Source organism: Megascapheus bottae, chromosome 7, assembly GCF_031878675.1.
Source record: "Megascapheus bottae isolate mThoBot1 chromosome 7, mThoBot2.hap1, whole genome shotgun sequence".
NCBI classification, from domain to species: Eukaryota; Metazoa; Chordata; class Mammalia; order Rodentia; family Geomyidae; genus Megascapheus; species Megascapheus bottae.
In genome coordinates, this window is record NC_143515.1 from 32,045,273 (window position 1) to 32,061,380 (window position 16,108).

A 16,108-nucleotide genomic window follows, 5' to 3' on the forward strand; every position below is an offset into this window, starting at 1 on the left:
CCTTCCAATTGATTCTGTCAGTCACTTGTGATTACTGATCAGGCATGCTGATGTTTCAGCACAAGAGCCCACACATCCAATGTGACGTTGATTACATACCACTCAAACTTTTCTCTGAATACTCAGGATTAGAACAACATGAATGTGTGTATTTTGAACAGTCACGCTCTTCTTAGTCCCCACCTCCAGCCAACATGTGTGCCTTTTCATTTTGCTCAGCCTCTGTTTTTCCCACACATCAGTGAGTAAAATGTCTTCCCTACTAAGCTCAAGGTATCACCTCTTCCACGAAGGTCAAGATTTCTCTAGCTCAAATTCAATTCTTACCACACTGGTCAGTTACCAATTGGTTGAGGTTGCATATTTTCAAAAATCTGCCTGACACCTTAACTTAAAATATTTGACCTAGATTAAGTCAGTATCTAGATTGCAGGCCATTCAGTAAGTTTGAAACATGGTCCCTGCTTAAAGGCTGAAAAACAGGGCTGGGAGTTTGGCCTATTGGTAGAGTGTTTGCCTAGCACGCATGAAGACTGGGGTTTGATTCCTCAGCACCGCATGCACAGAAAAAGCCAGAACGTGGTACTGTGGCTCAAGTGGTAGAACTCTAGCCTAGAGAAAGCCTAAGGCACTCAGGCCCAAGTTCAAAGCCAGGACTGGCAAAAAAAAAAAAAAAAAAGATAGATATTACGTTTGGGCTAGGAGTTTGGCCTAGTGGTAGAGTGCCTGCCTAGCATGCACGAAGATCTGGGTTCAATTCCTTGGTACCACATGCATAGAAAAGCCAGAAGCGGTACTGCGGCTCAAGTGATAGAGTGCTAGCCTTGAGAAAGCCCAACGACAGTGCTCAGGCCCTAAGTGCAAACCCCAGGACTGGCAAAAAAAAAAAAAAAAAAAAAAAAAAAAGGCTGAAAAGCTATTTTAAATGATATGAGAAGGTGAAGGTAATGATTGAAACTGAATGGTTGTTAGATTTATTATTAAAAACAATAATCTAAAACTGGGTACTGGTGACTAACGACTATATTCCTAGGCCCAAAGCTAATGAGACTCCTCAATCTATAGCTAGCACAGTGGTGTACAGCAGCTATCCCAAGCTATGTGAGAGACTGAGGATCAGGGTTCCAGGTCAGTCCAAGCAGGACTCCATTTCTAGAGGGAAGCTGAATGAGATGACTCAACCTAAAATCCCAGAAACTAAAGAAAGCCTAAAATAGGTGGTCCACAATCCAGTGGCTCAGGAAGAAAGCAAAACATTATCCTAAAAACAAACTGTAATAAATGAAGGGTTGAGGCATGGCTCATTAGTAATGGGCCAGTGTAGCAAGTGTGAGGTTCCGAGTTAAATCCAGTACTGAGAAAAAAAATTACTTATAAGCCATTGAAGGAGGAAGGAAAGGGCTCTGAGGTTAGAAAATGCCAACTTCAGGGCTGGGAGTTTGGCCTAGTGGTAGAGTGCCTGCTTAGCATGTACGAAGACCTGGGTTCAATTCCTCGGCACCACATACATAGAAAAAAGCCAAAAGTGGTGCTGAGGCTCAAGTGGTAGAGTTCTAGCCTTGAGAAAGTCCAAGGACAGATCTGGCTCAGTCCTTGAGCTCAAGCCCAGGACTGACAAAAAAAAAAAAAAAGCCCCTAAAACAAACAAAGAAAATGCCAACTTCATATGTGGGATCAGACACTATGAATTCATCTAAGGGCAGTCAGACTCATGTGATTTAAACACACAAAATCTAGAATACAGTACATTAGATGTAATGAGAAACATACAGTGTCAGGTACCGGAACTATCACTTTGGAAGCCCAGAGTACCCCTACATCCCATTTCTAGGCTTCTGGAAAGCCAGTTTAGTCATTAGAAGTCAGCTTCAGCATACAGTGACAGTAATCAGTAGAAGGTCTTAAGTGCTGTGCCATCTGTGGCAAGGGCTTGGAGGGTCTGAGTAGTTCACCAAAGGACAATGTTTCCTTAACTAATTCTACTGGAACCAAGCTGTGCTAGGAATTACCCACAGATGTGGAATAATTACTTAAAAGGAATGCAAAGTTAAATATTTACATTAGAAATACTGACAGCATAACATTTCTAGTACTGTACGATCTGCTGTTTTTTCTTTCTTGGATGTTTTTGTCTGAAAGAATTCCCAAGGAGTTAGTGAGAGTGGTAGCATTTATTTGGCTCTCTACTGCCACAGAGGCCTCCTACTAACAAGAACATGCATGTCCATAGACAGCCTTACTTCTTCAGACAACACTGGTTTCTTATGCCCTTATCTCAGACTTAGCAGTTTTGTTAGCTATCAGCCTGTTACCTTTCAACATCATGTTAATTAATGCTATCATGTTTGGGAGGCAGATGATCTTAAAAGTAGTATCAAGCCTTCCCTTAGGACCTTGACTAGCGGTATACTTTATTATGTACCATGACTTTAAAAGAAGATGGGAGGCCCTTTCTTAGAGTATATTACTTCAGCATGTTGAATTTTATTAGCTCCAGAATTGTCATTTCACAAGTGGGGCCAGAGAAATCTGTTGTTAATGTTCATCTTTTTGTAAGCCATGACTTTGTCTTCCCACAAGTTTTTCTTTGAACTATAATGCTTCCTATAGTTACATTATACTAAAATCTAGACATAAAACAATAGCATATGATATAGCACTCCAAATAATATATTCTACTATTTTAAACTTAATACACTGGTAATTTTTTGGAACATCTTAAGTATACTATCACTCCTAGACATTTTCTTTATTTTTCTTATTTTTTGCCTGTGCACAGGCACTATCCTTGACCTCTTTTGCTCAAGGCTAGCACTCTCTACCACATGAGCAACAACTCTACTTCCAGTTTTCTTTAGGTGACAAAATAGAGATAAGAGTCCTGCCTGGGGTGGCTTTGAACCACAATCTTTATATCTCAGCCTCCCGAATAGCTAGGATTATGTATCTGAGACACTGGCACCCAGCCATTTCCTTTTCTTGACAAAATGGAAAGCATGAAAGAAAAATCCAATTCTAAAATCCTTTCCCAAGGTCAAACAATAGCAATAAATATAAAACTATCTATCTATCTCAGGGTATAGGCAACGTCTCTGAGCTCTTTTGGTAAAGGTTATCTCTCTACAACTTGAGCTGCACTTCTACTTACAGCTTTTCTTTTTCCTTTTTATTTTGTGGGTCATGGGGCTTGAACTTGGCCTGGGCGATGTCCCAGAGCAGTTCAGCGCAAGGATACCGCCCTACCCCTAGGTCTGGGTGCTGTCCCTGAGCTCTTCAGCTGAAAGCTACCACCCTACCCTAGAGCCAAGCCCCACCCCACTTCCCATTTTCTAGAGGTTAATTGGAGATAAAAGTCTCAGGTCCTTTTGTGCCCGGGCTGGCTTTGAACCTTGAACCTCAGATCTCAGTCTCCTAGTAGCTAGGATTAGATGTGTGAACCACCCAATTTCACTTACAGCTTTTTAATCTGGTTAATTTCAGATAGGAGGCTCATGGACTTTTCCGTTCTAGTTGATTTTGAACTGTGATTCTTAAGTCTGTTTCCTGAGTAGCTAGTATTACAGGTGTGAGCCACTGGCATACAGCTAAGATGTATTTTTTTTTAAATCCTCCCAAATTTTAGTCTTTATTTCAAGAACTGCATTTGATGATGCATCAGATCTACAGGTGTTTGCATAATAGCTACTAGGTGGTAGGTAATGTAACCAAAATAATGTTCCAGGCTAAGATCTTAGCCTCTACCCCAATCCTAAGATTAAGAACTCAGCATCAAAAAAGCTGAGTCTAAAAGCATTCCAGGAAAATTTACCGGTCAACAGGCTAAAACAAACTTTTTTTACCTTGGCTCTTTTTTTTTTTTTTTACTTTATTTAATTTTCATTAAACTCTGGAGGGGTACAGCATCACACGGATTCTGTGTCCAATGGCCTTAGCAGGAAGGTTGCTGTGAAATTTGGCTGGTACCATACCACTGTTTCCATGGGCACGAGTTACCTTTCCCCAGATTACTCTGGTTTTGTTAGGTTTGCCGCCAGGAGTCACTGTGTTGTTTTTTGCTTTGCACACATAAGCACATCTCTTGCCCAAGAAGAAATTGGTATCACCTCGAGCATAAACACCTTTGATTTTAAGGAGAGCCGTGTGCTCCCTTTGGTTCCGAAGACCTTGCTTATAGCCAGCAAAAATGGCCTTGCACCACAGCCTCCCGGACATGTTGCCTTTTAGAAGTCCTGTTCCCATCAGGCCTCCACAGACTCCAAGATGGCGGAGAGAGCACCTTGGCTCTTTCTTTTTTCATGGAAAACTATTTACTGGAGGGAAATAAAAGAGTTCCTCACAGTTCAGAGTACGTTGTAAACTAAGTCATTTAGCATCAAAGCGTCTCACTGAGGCTGGGAGTATGGCCTAGTGGTAGGGTGCTTGCTTAGCATTCATGAACCCCTGAGTAGGGTGCTTGCTTAGCATTCATGAACCCCTGAGTTTGATTCTTCGGTACCACATACACAGAAAAAGCTGGAAGTGGTTCTGTGACTCAAGTGGTAGAGTGATAGCTTCAAGAAAGCCAAGGACAGTGCTCAGGCCCTGAGTTCAAGCCCCAGGACTAGCAAAAAGGAAAAAGAAAAAGGAGAAAGAGAGAAAAGAAAGATACATTACTGAATTCTATGCTACTGTCGAAAGAATGACATCGCCCCATTTGTTAGGAAATGGAAAGACTTAGAAAAAATCATATTAAGTGAAGTAAGCCAGGCTCAAAGGAACATAGGCTCAATGGTTTCCCTCATTTGTCATAATCAGTAGAAACCTTGGTCTCTCCTAGCAGAGATTTGCAATAGAGCAAAACCTAGATACATAAAGCCATATAGTATGACGCTAAATGAAAGGACCTCTAGGATATAGAAACAAAAGCCATATAATGAGTGATTGTTGTCCTTAATGTACTATGTTATCTCTCATCTCTTTTGCTATCCCTTGATTATCTCATATTGTTACTGTATCTTACTTTGTTATCTGATATATTGGATATATTTGTATTTGGTTATTTGAAATTGGATAGGGAAGGGGGGAAAACAAGATGAGGGGTGAGGGTGGGGGAGAGGGAAATGGGGACCAAGACATGAGAAACGGTATCAATGTATGTGAATTAATGTACCTTCTATCTGGCAAATATAATGTAACCCTTCTATTAATTACAATAAAAAATATATGAAAAAAAGATACATTACAATGACACACTTTGGGACTGGAAGTGTAGCGTAGTGGTAGAGCGCTTAACTAGCATGCATGAAGCCCTGGGTTCAATTCCTCAGTACCACAAACACAAAAAAAGCCGGAAGTAGTGCTGCAGCTCAAATAGTAGAGGGCTAACCTCGAGCAAAAGTACTCAAGGACAGTGTCCAGGCTCTGAGATCAAGACATAGGACTACCCCCCCCCCAAAAAAAAAGGGCCTCACCTATCTGGCATGGTTCTTCTCCCCCACTTTGTCTATTTCATGATTCATTCCTCTAATACTTTCTCTATGAAGCTACCCTTGAACTATCTAGCCTTTCTTTATCCCTAAGTATAGAGTAAATTACTGTCTGCACTGATTTGTCAAAACAATGTAGTTATTAGTTCACATATGTTCTCCAGTTAGACTCAAAACTCACGTTTTGAAGATAAACTGTACCTAACTCTCTGCATCTGAGTACCTACCTAGGTACCAAGAATAGAAGTGAATGGATAGGATAAGGTAAAACTCAGAAACCGGTATCAAGTTTGATTAACAAATAGGTTCTTTGCTAGATGCTGGTGGCTTGTGCCTGTAATACTAGCTCCTTAGGGGGCTGAGATCTGAGGATCAGTTTGAAGCCAGCAGGGGCATGAAAGTCCAGTGAGACCTTACCTCCAATTTAACCACCCAAAACTAAGTGAAATTGTGGCTAAAGTGGGTAGAGTGATAGCCTTGATCAAAAAAGCTCAGGGACAGCACCCAGGCCCTGAGTTCAAGCCCCACTACTAACAATAAATAGATAGATAGATAGATAGATAGATAGATAGATAGATAGATAGATAGATTCTTTACCTCCTGGATTCTTTGCTTGATTTTTTACACTCAATGCAAGTAAAAGACTAAATGTTAGTGAGTTAGATAACTAATTTTGAATGCTGGAAGAAACATGATTAGGGAAGCCCTCTATGGTTTTATGTACCATTTCCAAATAGACTTAAAAGAATAAAACAGTTTCCCTTTATCTTACTGGGTTTTTGAATTTATGTATGTATTCATAAAACAATTGTCTTTGGAAGACAATAATACATTCCGGTGATGAACAGTATTATATAAAAAAAATCTAGATACTTGATTGTTTAGAATTTCACAATTTCTAGGTACCAAGCTTTTGGCTTTCAATCACACATCACATATGGCTTCAGAAGTCATTTTAGATGCCATAGTTGCTATTGTACAGATCCCTTATGTGCTGCTGTTTGAAACTTCAGAACCAGAATTAATGGGAGCCAGAATGGCAAGACTAGGAGAAAGGCCACTTTAAACACATTGAACTTTATTAAGGACAGGATCCACTTTCTCCTGATAAGGATTCCCAAATGTATACTTTCACAATGATTTGTTTAGGATATTACCTCAAGCACTTGATTTAAAACACAGTTGGGTTGAGTGCCAGTGGCTCACACCAATAATCCAAGCTACTTAGAAAGCTGAGATCTCAGAATCATAGTTTGAAATTGGCCAAGGCAGTAAAGTCCATGAAATTCCTATCTTCAGCTAACCACTAAAAAGCCAAAAGTGGAGCAATGGCTTAACTGGTAGAGAACCAGCCTTAGAGTAGAAAAAGCAAAGGGATAGCACCTAGACCTTGAGTTCAAACCCCAGTATCTACCAAGACAAAAACAAAACAATAAAACACCCCACACAGTTTGGTACTAGGGGCATGATGAGTCAATGACAGAATGCTTGACTAAGGGACCGGGAGTTTGGCCTAGTGGTTAAAGTGCTTGCCTAGCATGCATGAAGACCCAGGTTCGATTCCTCGGTACCACATACATAGAAAAAAGCCGGAAGTGGTGCTGAGGCTCAAGTGGTAGAGCTTTAGCCTTGAGAAAGTCCAAGGACAGTGCTCAGGCCCTGAGCTCAAGCCCAGGACTGGCAAAAAAAAAAAAAAATGCTTGACTAAGTAGAAGGCCTCAAGTTCAATCTCCAGTACTAACCAACAAACAAAAGAGCTACTTGGGTGTCCTGGTGTATATCTGTAGTCTCAATTACTCAAGAAACAGGCAGGAGGATTGCTTGAGCCTGGCAATTTATTGGAGGTTGGCTTGAGTAACATAGTAAGAGCCTGTTTCCAAAAATCACTTAGTATGTTCCTCTGAGTACCAATGACTAACTTCCGTTTGCACTTGGAAAGCAAAAGGATTCAAGAATCTGGTAAGCACTGAATAAGAATAATGTGTCAGCAGAGGGACAGTACAATGTGTCAGGTAATAAAAAGATGAACAGGATACTGGTAGCTCCACCCCAGGGAGGGTAACTGAATATACAAATAACCTTGACAGAATTCAAGTGTTACCACAGTTGTTGAATACAAAGTTCTCTGTGGCAGCCCACAGAGAAAGGGTGACTAATTCTTTTTGGAGTCATCTGGTATGGGGGTGATGGAGAAAGATTCAGAGTCAGATTAAATCCCCCAGTCCATGTTGTATCATCCTTTTCTTGTAAATGCATTCATTTCTGAGGCTTCAACAGATACCCTCACCAGGTATACAACTTCCATATCTGAAATCTCAACTCTCCTCTCCAGTCTCTCTGGACACATTCTAATCAGCCTCAGGACAGCCACTTCTGTATGTCTCACAAGTACCTCATATGAAATATATATTATTCTTAACCACCCCCTACTTCCTTTTTCCTATTTTCTGCCTTTTGAGTCAGAATCCAAATTACTAAGCTCAGTGTCATTCTCCTCTATTCCTCATTATCCCTCACCTCCAGTGGCCTAATCCTGTCAATACCAATTTCAAAATGTCTTTCAGACTATAATTTTCTCTCCTTCCATTTCCTCTGTTCAGGCCTACAACTTTCCTCCCTCCAGTCCTACAACAGCCACAAAACTCCTGTATCTATGTCAAGCATTTCTAATACTCATCCAACAAACTGGATGCAATGCACTGAGTACTGCAGCAAACATGACAAAGAAAAGGTTTGCTTTATGAACATTCTTTCTTTTCAGTTATTACAGCCAATTTCCCTCTTAAATTAATCTGGTCATGTCACATACTGACTTCAAGTTTTCAATAGTTTCCCAATGCCAATAGGATAAACTTGTAGCATGGTCCATTGGCTCTTCAAAATCTGGCAAATCTTAACCTACCAACATTTATTTCTTCCATCCTCCCACAGGCCTCTTAAACTCGAGGCACAGCTGTCAACTTCCTTTTTAATAAAACTGCATGCTTCTTCAGTCTTTACATATTGTCAAATGTTACTTCCTGAGCCTCAATTTTTTTTTTCTTTTCCCTCAAGAGATTCTAAGTTTCTATATACAATCATGGATCTCCTGACAGTACGGAAATTATTTAAAAAGTCTGCTTTCACTTGGTTGTGAGCTCCTTTAAGGACAGGAACAGTATCAATTACTGTAATGCTCAGCAAGAGAGTAAACTCTAGGTAAGGCATCTTGCAATCCTCTGTTGCATGAGAAAAAATAGAAGGCATAGAAATCTGACTAGGTGAAAACGCAAAAGATCAAGAGAATCAGGGGCTCCAAATTGCCAGATTGCTTAATTGAAGTACTTATTTTGTGAAATGAACTTGCCCCTCTCTTATATCTGAGGGCAGAACTTCCTTTAAGAAGTACAGAACAAAAACATCAACAAAAGTTTTGGTTTTTTGTGCTGGTCCTGGGGCTTGAACTCAGGGTTTAGGTGCTGTCCTTGAGCTTTTCTTTTTAGGTTTAAGGCTAGTACTTTGCCGTTTGAGTCAGAACTCCACTTCTGGCTTTTCAGTGGTTCATTGGAGGTAAGAGTCTCAAGAACTTTCCTGCTCAGTATGGCTTTGAATTGCAATCTAAGATTATAGGTGTGAGCCACTGGTGCCCAGCTCAGAACAGAGTATTTTAAATAATATGATCAGGTAGGCAGTAGACCCTTTCTTTCCCATAACTCAATATTTCTGTCTGAGAAATACTCACAGCCATGGTGACAGGTCTTATTTGACATTCATGACCACTAACTCCAAATGGATCCTTAATGTTACTAGCTAGTTGACATTTTCCTCCTTCACTTATTGGACTTATTGGACTTAATGACTTTTCCTCTCATTCCAAGATCTTTGTTCATATTTCACTATGAAAACTGACAAGAAACAAAGAGCTTACCAAGTTCCTACCACATCTAATACAGTCAGAGCTCATGTATTTTGTCATATCTTGGTTTTGAGGGATAAAATGTAGTTAAACTCTTCTCATTTAGAAAAGAGATCAATTTTTTTTTAAATTTTCTTAATTCCAGCTGGTAGTTAATGGCTCACACATGTAATCCTAGCTATTTAGGAGGCTGAGATTTGAAAGTCACAGTTAGAAACCAGCCCAGGCAGAAAAGGGGCAGAAAGTCCATGAGAGTCTTATCTACAATTAACCACCAAAAAGCTTGTGCAATGTATGGTTCAACAGGGAGAGCTTTAACCACAAGCAAAACAAGACAAAAAACAAAACAGAACTTAGGGACAGCATCCAGGCCCTGAGTTCAAACCATCTTCCTACTCCCTGCAAAAGAAAAAACATTCCTGGGGTACAGTGCCTTTCTAGCAAGTAGGAGGCCCTGAGTTTGATTCCTAGAACAGGAAAACCACTCAGCAATTCTATCCCTATTTCACCAGTTTCCCCCTTTCCACTACATTTCTTTCAACTTGTAAACATGCTCCAATCTCTAAAAGTAATTCACAAACTCTCAAACCTTTTATCAATTTCAGCTACTGCCTCATGATTTCTTTTTCTAAGTATTCCAACAGTTATCTTAACACACCCTCCCCAATTCCTCCCATTCTCCTGGAATTTATGCCAATCAAGCGGTCACCCCTATAACTCCTAAAATTGTTCTTTTACCTGAGACCTTCATTCACTCGAACCACCTTATCTAACTCATTATTTCCTCCCTGTGCATATCTCCCTCACTTGGCTTCCAAAGTATCATTCCAAAGTGTCACTAAGTTTTCTATCGCAGTAATACTTCTCAGTCTCCTTCATTTGCTCTTTCCCAGCTCCTCTATCTTTAAACATATGCATGCTCAGGGCTCAGTCCTCTTACTCAACAGTATCTCCTGGCTTTAAATATCCTCTTCATTTATAGCTCCAGTTCAGAGAACTCTAAATTTCTAGAGATCTGATGAATGTAACTGTAACCCTTCTCTCTGTACATCACCCCAACAATAAAATTTAAAAAAAATTTAAAAATCTAGTTATATCCAACAGTACCTCTAATACTTTAGAATATCTAAAAGGCATACAAAAATCCAGTATGTTTCAAACTAAACTCTTGAAACCACTGGTCCAATCTGTTCTTCCTAGTCTTCTCCATGTAAGAAAATTAAGTGGCATGTGGTGTACATTCTTGTAATCACTACTCTAAGGAGAGGTAGGAAGATTACTAGTTTAATACATGGCTGGTTACAGAGCAAGACCTTATCTCCAAAAAACAAGGACTGGAGATGTAATTCAGTGGCAAAGCATAACAGAAATACAAATAATATCCAAACTCTTATCTTTCAAGCTGTTGAGACCCAAATGATTACTCTTTGGGGGGCACTACACATTTCACCTGTTGCCAAGATCAGTTGGCCTGCCTTAAAATGTAACTTTCACCCTGTCCAATTTATCCTAATTTACTATTCCAATTGCCTTCTAATATCTTTCACTTTCAATTTATCAGCCAGGTGATTTGTCTCCTTAAATCAATGACTTCCTATCTCAATCAGATTAAAAACCCACAATGAACTAAAAGGTCTATATAATTTGGCCATGTCTCCTTCCACTTACTTCCTCAGTCACTCCACTCTAGGTGTAATGAGTTCCCCTCCTGTTCCCTACACACACCAGGGACTTACTGCTTACTCCTCACTCTGAGTGGAAGGTTCTTTCCCCAGTTATCCACACGGTTCACTCCCTCACCTTCTTGAGGTTTTTTAATTTTTTGTCCGTCCTAGGGCTTGAACTCAGGGCCTGGGTACTGTCCTTGGACACTTTTTGCTAAAGGCTAGGGCTCTGCCACTTGTGCCATAGCACCACTTACGACTTTTTCTGCATATGTGATACCAAGGAATTTAACCCAGGGCTTCATGCATATTAGGCAAGCATTCTACCACTAGGACATACTCCTGGCCCTTTTTCAGTTTTGATCAAGTATCAATGAGGCCTTTCTTGACTATTTATTTCTCTCAATTCCTCATCCTTGATTTTTTTCTCTATCATACTCATCACTTACTATGCAACAATGAATACCTTGTTTAATTTCTGTAGTTTATTGACTATCTCTTTTATTTGTTCTGTTCACAACGTTACCCTTAGGGGTCAAGAATAGTGGTGACATAAAGTGGCTTACAGGGTGATTTGTTCAATGAATAACATTGAGATTCTCAGTCTGCTGCCATAATACCTTCAGTACTCAATACCTGCTAATTCCTTTTTTTTTTTTTTATGGTTCAGTGTCTTTGCAGGTTCCAGGGAAGTTAATAACATTAAATTGAAATGTTTCATTTTTATTTAAGATACTGAGGTCCTACTCTTCTAACAAAATGAACTTTAAGTTTAAAAAGTGAAACCTTTCAAGGAAAAAAAAAACAAGAAATCATTGTACAACTCGGAAAGGGGTATGGAAAAAATAATCACTGAAGTTTAGGTACTCTTGGAATAGGGTTGCCAGTTAAATGTGAAATTAATCACATTTAATGAATCATTTTAAGTGTAAGTCTTAAATACTGAATGTGCTAGACTAAAAATGATTCGCCGCTTATCTTAACTACTATCTGAACTGCCCAGTAATTTATATCCTTGCTAAATCTGGCAGCCCTATTTGAGGAAAACAAACCGGCTGTCGCTTGCATTTGGATCTAATAGAAGAACTTAGGAGAATTCTGGTCCTATCTACAGCTTGTTTTTGTCGTTGTTGATTGTTTGTTTTTTTAATGCCTCAATTATTGCGTCCCTGTGGGCAAAGTGCAATAAAAGTAAAGCGGCAAGACCTTCAGCGCGCATTGGAGGAAAAGCCCTGACAGCTCCGCCAAGGCGGGCTGGGCGGGCTGCTCGGCCAGGAGTGGGGTGGGGAGGTCTCTGTGCTCAGCTTCCTCCCTGCCTGTCAGTCACCCGCGTGGAGGGGGCCCGAGCTCGGCAGTCACCGTGAGGCCCTTACCAATGTTGCCTTCGATGGAGAGCCTTCGGGGGCCGCGCCCCGCATGCAGGGCCCTGGGGCAGGGCGCGCCCTGGAGTAGGTCCAGGGCCATGGAACTGAAGGGTGCTCGAAGACGACTCAAGAAGAACCGACCCGCAGCCATTCCCACCCACGCTTAGCGTAGGGATCACTTCCGCTAAGTGCATTTCCGCCCTAGGTACCGCCGGCGGGGGCGGCGTGGGGGGGGGGGCTCGGCGCGCCTCTGACGTCAGAAGGTCGCCCGGAAGGAAGCGGCTGAGTGGAGCTGACCCCGAGGGCGGGGCTCAAAGGACGGCTCGGTTCTCGCGATGTTTTCCGGAAGGCGCTGGGAGACGTGAATTACCCCGCCAGCGCCGTGGAGGACTTTGGAGCCGCTGCTTGGTCCGCGTGTGTGTTTGGTGAGATAACGTCTGAAAAGAGACATAACGCTGCCGTCCCGCACACTTTCCTTTTTATAGACAAACCCAAATAAAACTTTAAAAACTGGGCCCCCTTCGTGGTTCCTCGTCTCCTCTTCTACTACGTGAAGGAATGGGGGCGAGTGGCACAAGCTGATGACTTAACACTGGTTTTTTTCCCCTCGTTCCATCACAACACTGAACTATTTTCGAGTAAATGAACAAATCAGTTTACTAATTACAGCCCGTTTCTAAATTTTCTAATTTTATCTCTTGAATAAGGGAATTGAGAATAATAACCAAGGGACAACGAAAGAGATGAGAAACTTGTTATCTGGTATATTGTATATACGTTTATTTGTTTATTTGAAATAGGAAAGAGAAGGGGGGAACAAGATGAGGGGAGGGGCTGGGAGGAGGGCAATGGGGACAAGAAACATGAGAAGGTATCAATGTGTGTGAAGTAATCCACCTTCTATCTGGCGAATGTAACTAACCCTTCTATTAATTACAACAGAAAAATGGGGAAAAAATAAGGAATTGATTTGTACAATACCAAAAATAATCCCTCTCAAGATAATATCACCTGACAGTGATTTTCGTAGGCTTAGATTCTGCCACATGAGTGGGAGGAATTAGGATGAAAAGAGATGAGAAGAGAGACTGTAGACACTTGTGATGAGCAAAACGTGAGTCCTGAAGTCAGTGGAGAAGTGGAGCTTGTGGAGAAACAGCCACCAAAGAAGCCTAAGTGTCCTTTCATGCTCTGTTGTAATGATTTGGAAAATCTCAGAGGGAGCTTCCAGTTTACATCGCTGAAACTACAAGTAACACCAGTACTACACAGACCAACATAGTCAGCTAGTCTGCAGCTGTTTGCAGATAAATCACTGCAAAATAATTTTTTATCTTATGTTTATGTGGATTGGCTAAAATCACATTTGTGTATTCTTAAGTAGACTGAAAACTTGTTAAGATAATCTGGAAGGTGCACTGATGGAGGCCAGAGCAGCTCAAGTCTGTTGTATTCTGAAAATCAGGGAGTCACCCAATACTCAAAATAGCTAGGAGTTTAATCGCCGGGTGGTGACTACACCCGCTACCATGCAGTGCCAGTCTTCCATTCAGTAGGATTTTTTATTTTTTTATTTCTTCAGACCTGGAGCTTGAACTCAGGGCCTGAACACTGTCCTTGGGACACAACACCATTTCTGGCTTTTTCTGTGTATGTGACACAGAGGACTTGAACCCAGGTCTTTGTGCATACTAGGCAATCACTCTACCACTAGGACAAACTCCTGACCCTCAGTTGGGTTTTTAAAGGCAAAAATCAGGCACAGGTGATGTGTATGTGCAAGCAAGTGAAGTTACAGAAGCAGAAATTAGCAGTTAGTAATAGCAATTACAATTCAGGCATATGTCATAAATTATTAAGCAAAACAACAATTTTGGTAACCATTATCAATCATCAAGCAGAACAAGGTTCACATTCCAGACTATTCAATTTTTGATTATTTCTGAAATTTCCTGGTGAGAATCTAAAAAGTATACAAGCTGTGACCTCAAACAGCAATCACACAAAACAAGATCCACATTCTTATTTTACCCTTCCCTTCAACAAACAAAAACATGTGACTGATCTACCCCAACTCTCCTTATTCCTAGAATCTTCTCCACTCTCCCATCCAAAAGTCAAGCTGCTCTTGGCCATGCTGCTTTAGTCCCTGCCACTTGGAATGCAGCTGTCCCTGGGAATCATAGATATCACATAGGCTAGGGGTCAACAATTGTGATCAGACCTGGGCAGACAGCATTCTGTGAGCAGTTTCCTGTGGGAGGGGGGGTAGCATAGGCTACATCTAATTTGGGGAAAGGGCTGAGGGTCTAAATACTATATCTAGAACTGGGTTCCTACAAAGTCCATGGTTCATCTCCACTCCTGCAGTCATTTCTGTGTAATATTACTTACATTTATTTTTCTGTTGTGGTTGATCTTGAGGCTTGAACTCAGGGCCTGGGCCATGTCCTAGAACTCTTTTGATCATGACTAGTGCTCTACTACTTAAAGCCATAGCCCCATGTCCAGTTTTCTGGTGGTTAATTTGAGATAATTTTTTTTCCAGTCCTGGCACTTGAACGGAGGGCCTGAGCACTGTCCTTGGGCTTTCTTGAGGCTACTGCTCTACCACTTGAGCCACAGCACGACTTCCAGCCTTTTCTGTATATGTGGTACTAAGGAACTGAACCCAGGGCTCAATGCATACTGGACAAGCACTCTACCACTAGGCCACACTCTTGGCTCCAAGGGAATTTTTCTTTTCCAGCTGGCTTGGAACTGTGATAATCAGATCTCAACCTTCTGAACAGCTAGGATTACAGGGGTGAGGCACTGGTGCCTGGCTGCTTATATTTCTTTGCCTGTGTAAAAACCGACTTGGAAAATGTTTGTCTAAACAAGAATTGAGAAGCTCCTGGGGTCTTCTGGTTCACTCTGCCTCCAGATGCTGTGAAGATTAAACGCAAAGGTAGTTTGGGGGCTAGGAACATGGCTTAGTGGTAGAGAGCTTGCCTAGCATGCATGAAACCCTGGATTTGATTCCTCAGCACTGTATAAACAGCAAAAGGCAGAAGTGGTATTGTGCCTCAAGTGGTAGAGCACTAGCCTTGAGCACAGAGAGGCTCAAGGACAGAGCCCGGGCCCTAAGTTCAAGCCCAAAGAACAGCAAAATAAAAGGGGGAGCAGGAGTTTGGCCTAATGGTAAAGTGCTTGCCTAGTATGCATGAAGACCCAGGTTTGATTTCTCGGTACCACATACATAGAAAAAGCCAGAAGTGGTGCTTTGGCTCAAGTAGTAGAGCTCTAGCCTTGAGAAAGCTCAAGGATAGCGTTCAGGCCCTAGTTCAAGCACCAGGACTGGTAAGAAAAAGAAAGAAAGAGAGAGAGAAAGAAGGGAAGGAGGGAGGGAGGGAGAGAGACAGAGAAGGGAGGGAGGGAGGGAGGGAGAGAGAGAGAGAGAGAGAGAGAGAGAGAGAGAGAGAGAGAGAGAGAGAGAGAGAGAGAGAGAGAGAGAGAAAGAAAGAAAGGAAGGAAGAAAGAAAAAAGGTTGTCTGAAGAGTTAGGTCCATTTAGGCAACTGACCTGTTTCTAAAAGAGCTCCAGGACCCAGAGTTTGGCCTAGTGGTAGAGTGCTTGCCTAGCATGCACAAAGACCCGGGTTCCATTCCTGGGTACCACATACATAGAAAAAAAAAAAAAAAAGCTGGGAGTGGTGCTGAGGCTCAAGTGGTAGAGCTC

At 41.5% G+C, this 16,108-nt stretch overlaps 1 protein-coding gene and 1 pseudogene across 5 annotated transcripts in view; both read right to left on the bottom strand.

Moving 5' to 3' along the window:
* The window catches only part of Dguok (deoxyguanosine kinase), a 33,027-nt gene extending 20,425 nt beyond the window's left edge, over nt 1-12,602 (bottom strand). The window contains exon 1 of one of the 5 annotated variants that reach the window (XM_090336671.1): nt 12,398-12,602. In XM_090336671.1, coding sequence (XP_090192797.1) covers nt 12,398-12,539 — 142 coding nt within the window. In that variant the 5' untranslated portion in view covers nt 12,540-12,602. The remainder of the gene's footprint in view (nt 1-12,397) is intronic. The other 4 variants (XM_090336670.1, XM_090336667.1, XM_090336668.1 and 1 more) reach the window with 4 other exon arrangements.
* On the bottom strand, nt 3,848-4,687 carry LOC150060534 (large ribosomal subunit protein eL33 pseudogene; annotated as a pseudogene).
* Nucleotides 12,603-16,108: the final 3,506 nt, after the last annotated feature.